At 48.7% G+C, this 5,877-nt stretch overlaps 1 protein-coding gene across 1 annotated transcript in view; it reads right to left on the bottom strand.

Annotated features, from left to right (window-relative positions):
- The window catches only part of Sh3gl3 (SH3 domain containing GRB2 like 3, endophilin A3), a 160,510-nt gene that overhangs the window by 26,245 nt on the left and 128,388 nt on the right, over positions 1-5,877 (bottom strand). The window contains exons 6-8 of the mRNA XM_012513814.2: positions 5,701-5,859; positions 1,175-1,278; positions 7-116 (exon numbers count right to left, since the gene is read on the bottom strand). Coding sequence (XP_012369268.2) covers positions 7-116; positions 1,175-1,278; positions 5,701-5,859 — 373 coding nt within the window. The remainder of the gene's footprint in view (positions 1-6; positions 117-1,174; positions 1,279-5,700; positions 5,860-5,877) is intronic.

Raw genomic sequence — 5,877 nt, 5'->3', positions numbered from 1 at the left:
GCTCACCTGTCGTCCTTGCAGCAGAGGTGGTGGAAACCCCATTGAGCTCACTCGGACTCCTCTTCACCGGCCGGGGCTTGTATTCTCGTCTGGGGACATTGGACGCCGCTGATATCCTATAACACACATTGGAAGCGGAGTCAGACACCTGCCAAGACAAGAAAGCCTGCAGCACACGGCTCTGCACTGGTGAGCACACAGGTAACCTAGGTTACCACAGGCATCTCACACATTGGTTCCCGAGTTTGCCAAAGTGACAGAGGTGATATCTCAGGTGCTATCCAGAGTACCTCACAGGGCTTCTCAGTGAAACTCACCTTGAAGAAAGCTACAGTATTTGACCTCATAACACCCCAGAGCCTCGGAGTAAGCAGCCGCATCCTTCTGCTAGAGGGAGCTTGGGGGACAGCTCCTCTGGGAGCCAGAAGTAGGTGCTCCTGAAAATGGACACACACTTTGCCTCCCTCTAGACAGGTGCTTATTCTACTGAGCTATCTTCCTGGCTTGCCTCCCTCTAGAACAGCACTGACATAAGTGAAATCTTTCCAAATATATTCATTACCATAATGTTGCATAAAATAGTTTTCTGTTATCAAGCCTGTTTCAAAACACAGGGAGAAAAAATTTTTAATCCAATATTTTAATTTATAGGATTTCTGTGTATACTACATATAGGATCATTAATTTTATGAAAACTATAGGATACATTGATCATGAAAGCCATTGGGCACATTTCTTTGATGTTTAGAAAGCTCTCTCAGTATCTCTTAGTATCAATCTTTGAACACAACCTGATATTTTTACTGATGAAGTAGAAATCCATCTTTTCCACAGCTATTCACACATTTTCTGAGTATCATCTCGGTCTTCTCCACATATGGGAGCGGGTTTTGCCACCTGCTGCCATCCTGGCTTGTGAAGAGGGAGCTGAATGCTCCGCAGCAAAGCTGGGACAGCTCAGGAGAGGCCCACAGGAAGGTTGGCCCCTCTGTCTGGCCCCTGTACATACAGGTCACAGCACAGGGGCTTTAGGAAAAGAAATAGGAGTAAAGCTGCCAGAGATCCTTTCCCACCTTAGCCCCATCCCACACCTAACCATGATGCCAGCTATACAAAGTAGAAGCAGGCAGAGAAAGGGGAAGGTGGGGAGCCAGAGGGAGCAGAAGGCCCTTACCGCATCTGCAGCTTGCTCTGTAGATCCTGTAGGATCTCTGTGGACTGCTTGTGATAGTCTAGTGCGGCTTCCACAAACACAGCCAGCTGGGTGACTTGCTCTACCTGCAGCAGAAGGGCAAAATTACTTCCACAAAGGCCAAAACGTAGGCAGGGTCTGGAGACGAGCAGCAACACAGACCGCCGCCTGGAGCCTGCGTCTGCCTTAGTCCCGCCTAGGTCACTGGGGTCCATCTCAGAGCCTTGCACAATGACCATACAGGTCGTGGCATGGAGCTGAAGATGCTGGAGAACCACCTTGTAACCTAGGTGTGATCATGAGTTGGATGTAACTCTATAAAACGCTTTCTTTGCTAATCAGCACTGATATCCCTGGGGGATTCTCATGCTTATGGCTCACAAATCTGGAAATGAAAGCAGTTTTCCCTGAGACAAGTGAGGCTAACGTTTACTAAATGAGCTCACTTAGCAAAGTGCTTCTTGGAGCACTTTCTAGATTAAAAAAAAATGAGAAACAAAATTAAGAAAAGGGTGCAGGGTGCAGCATGCTCCTGGGCAAAGAACTGCCAGCCTCTGTCCCCTTCCCCCCAGGTTTTTGCTGCTACCAGAACAAAATGTTTGCTCTAAAATACACAGGTGAAAGGAATGAAAAAACAGGCATATCTCTTTCCTACCAATGGGCACATCAAAATGAGTGGACAATTTACAGAGGAAGTTTGTTGTTGTTTTTTTTAAGGGGCTATGCTGTGTGAGACATATGCAGAAACCCTGGAGACGCATGATTTGAGGAAGAGCAGTCTTTGAGAGTACCTGAATGCTCTCCTGGCTGAGAACTAACTGCGCAGGAAATAAGGGTTAATTAATTCAGCTTACTTCTAGAGGCCAAGGAAGCAAGCCCCAGAGGGCAGCATGGCCCCCCCAGGCCCCAACCCCAGCCCCAGTGACTCCAGATCTGGACAAAGACACAAATCCCTCTTCCCAGACTTCCGCTAAGCCTCTGCATGTCATACATCACCTTCTAATCAGCTTTGGGGCAGTCTAATCTGTCGGGTATTCATTCAGACTTCCATATCCCACATCATAGCCACGGCCTTGCCTTGAGAGTTCCAACTGGTTTTCTTTTCTTTCCTTTTTTTAATGTAGTTGGTACAGGGTCTCACTATGCAGCTTAGACTCACACTGATCCTCCTGTTTTCAGCCTCCCCAGCGCTGGGATTACAGGTGTGCACCACCATGCCCAGGCTCAGTAGCTGCTCAGCGTACCCGGGGGCGGGGGCCGGCATGGCTGATGGTCTCGGGGATCGAACCCCAGTTCCTGAGCTTACCTAAGCAGACACTTAGTCTGCTGAGCTATCTCACCAGCCCTTCCAGGTGGTTTTCATGTGTTGTTGCAAACCATTCTTTAGTTGCCTGTTCTCTAAATTTTCTTGCCCACTCATGCTATTTTAGCCATGGCTCAGGGTGCACTTAAGATATACATGGGATGCTGCTTGTGCCAAGTTAGCATGTGAACAAGGACACCCATCCTGTTACATTTCCTTTACCATGCTGTGGCTGGAAAAGCAAAAACAGCATTAAATTTCTCCAATCCCAGTAAAGAAAACAAAGACAGCCTGGCCCCTATAACATCCTAAAGCTCTCTTAAATTTCACCTCTTTGGCTTTTACACATAATTTCAAGTAAGTCTGGTGTCATGGCCTAACATGATCATGGCAGAATTCACCACAATTTCTTCCTACAAGTAAGGCTGGAGCTGTGTACTTGGTAAAATCTGTGCCACACCTCTCTGTCTTTAGTAAAATTAATGTCTAGTTTTATATCTCATTTTGATATATTTTTTTTTCTTTTTTTGAGACAGGGTCTCACTATACAATTCAGGCTGGCCTTGTGCTCACTTTTGGAGCCCCCAGGCTGATCTTGAACTCACAGTGGTCCTCCTGTCTCAACCTCCTGAATGCTAGGATTATAGGAGTGTAACACCACACCTGGTTCTGGGGCCAGCAGGGCATGCCAGTCCTTGGATCTAACTTGGGACCTTGTGTTTGCCAGATAGGTGCTTATGCCTCTGAGCTATCTCCCCAACCCCATTTTATAATTTTTAAAGGAATAATGAGAGATAGTTAAGTGAATATTTCTTGAAATATATGTGGGGCTGGGCGCAGGGCATTGGGACCAGCAGCTCTTCTCTCTGATGTGGCCAGGACACATGACTATAAGCCCTACAAATGCATTTGTAACTCTGAATCTGGTGGTGGCTTTGGGCAGCCAACAGATCCCAAAGCCCCTTAGATCTTGGGGACATCAGCGGCAGCACACAATGTCTGCACATAGCATGGGCTCAGCACAAGTCCTGGAAAGACACTTTCCAAGCTGTCTCTCACATTAACTGGGAAGACAATGGGGCCGCCTTCTCCTGTTCCCACTGCCAAGAGATGGGACCCTGCAGCTCACGAGCACCCAGCTGTGTGCTGGAGACCAGCATGGGCAGCCTCTGCTTCCCAGGCCACAATGAACTAAATATCTGCTCAGGCAGAACCAAGATAAAGCCACAAAGCCAGGCTTCGCAAGAACCCAAACCTGTCCGGTGGCTCAGGCAGTTCTCCCACCAGCCACACTACTCAACGTGGCAAGCTGCGTTGCCACAAGAGGTAAGAAGGCTGGAGCAGAGGCAGAGCTGGCCTGCCCCTTCTGCTGGTGCCACCTCACAGGAACTGTGAACACAGACTACAGAAAATTCTGATGACACTGGAAGAGGACACTCCCCCAGACAATTACCTCCCTCCCATCTCTGGAAACGAGGTGCACCAGCTCCCGCTAAGACACACGAGGGGAGAAACCCACACGGCACACTGACTTCTCTGGAAACTAGGGGCCATGAAGCCCAGGCAATGTGGCTGACAATGCAGGGGCTGAGACCAGGAAGGGGCCCAGGAGGTCTGTACAACCGTAAACCCAGAAGAGCTTGTAGCAGGCAGAACAGTGGCCAGGATGCCCAAGTTCTGATTCCTTCAACCCGGGAGCATGTTGCTGTGCAGAGCAAAGGGACTTTGCAGACCCCACCCTGCTAAGGACCTCAGATGGGCGCTGTATCTTGGCTTGTCTGGGTGGCACCACATAATCCAGGAGTCCTCCCAGGAGGATACAGGCAGCTCAGAGTCACAGCAGATGTGACAGCGGGGGTGGGGAAAAGATCAGAGCAGCAGGTCTGAAGAGGCCCTGCTATTAGCTCTGAAGGTGCAGAGCTGAGGAATAAGCCCAGCAGCCCTGAAGCCCAAGCGGCCTCTAGGGGCAGAAAAGGCAAAGAATTGGATCCTTCAGAGCCCTCAGGAGGAAAGCAGCGCTCATTCCCAGGTCCTGCCATTAGGACTTCTGACCTCCAAACAGATAAATTTCTATTGCATTAAGCCATTCCTTTTGTGGCTATTTGTCACAGGGGCCACAGGAAGTGAATATAGAGCCACCTTGGCCTATTCTCAAGTCTAAGACAACCCAATGACAGGCTGGTGCTGGCCAGGGTCCCGTGTCACCTGATGGCTCAGGCAGTGAATGTGGAGGCGATAAGGCCACTGCCTGGGCCTGGGGATTTCACCGCTGCTTCAGCCCTAACTCTCTTCCTGTGCATAGGAGAACCACAAAACAAAACTCCTTTCTGGGTTGTGACAGCTTGTGTGTCACCTACAGATGCATTTAACTTTCAGTTCTCGTTAGCTGCAAACCAATGCATCACTACCAGTATATGAGGATACTGGTAGGACTAGGCCCTGGGGACAGAGGCCAGTCACAGAGGTCCCCACCCATGAATGAAGGGTGCCAGAAGTTCTCAGGAACAGTGGAAATTCCAGGCACACCAGGGTACCATTACCCTGGTGCCATTATTCTGGCCTCAGAGACCGACAGCAAAGGATTTGGGCTGTCCCCAAAGCAAAAAGGGCTCAAAGGAAGGCAGCCTCCAGGAAGTGCTCTACTTCATTTCACTTCATGTGAACAAAGCAAATAAAAGTGGGTGACTAGAATCATACCTCAAAACAATGTTGGTACTTCTCGGGAATTCAACTCAAGTTCTCTATGGAAAATGTAGGTCGCTTCTCTACTCCACATGTTCATTCACTCAGATGATCAAGTCCACAGAATGCTGGTGTAAGAGAGATCTTGTCCCTCAAGTATCTGCCTCACAAGCAATGCCCAATTAGCCAAATGCAACTTGCCTCAGGCCCTGAGCTTCCCTGTGAAACCACAAATGCCATGGGCAGCCTCCAACACAAAAGCTGGACTAGCCTGCAATCTTGAGATGAGCCAGTGACCTGGCCCTGCTCAAAACATCTCTGAAACAATCCTGGGATAAACAGGACCTCCCAAGAATTAAGACTCCAGCCAGGTTTTGCTGAATGTCTGAAGCCACCTCAGAGACAGGAGATAATGGTTCCAGAACATTCTGGAAACTTCCATCACAACCAGCTCTTTAGAGCTTCTCAACATGCTGATCACATTCACTCACATTAAGGGCTCCTGTTGGGTGTAAATACTTACATCATTTTCTAAAAAATTAAACATGCTTCTTTCAGCCAACTCCTTTGACTCTTCAAACTTTTCTACTGCTTGTCTGACTTCTTCGTCTGGAATCTTACCTACTCGCTTCTTTTTATAATCGTAATCCAGGCGGCGGCCCTCCAGCTTTTTCAGGTGGTGCTAAAAAAGGAAAAGAAG

This window comes from Octodon degus, unplaced genomic scaffold (assembly GCF_000260255.1).
Source record: "Octodon degus isolate 3935 unplaced genomic scaffold, OctDeg1.0 scaffold00002, whole genome shotgun sequence".
Classification (NCBI taxonomy): Eukaryota; Metazoa; Chordata; class Mammalia; order Rodentia; family Octodontidae; genus Octodon; species Octodon degus.
Note: the sequence above shows the minus strand (reverse complement) of the source record. Positions and strands in the feature narration are given on the sequence as shown.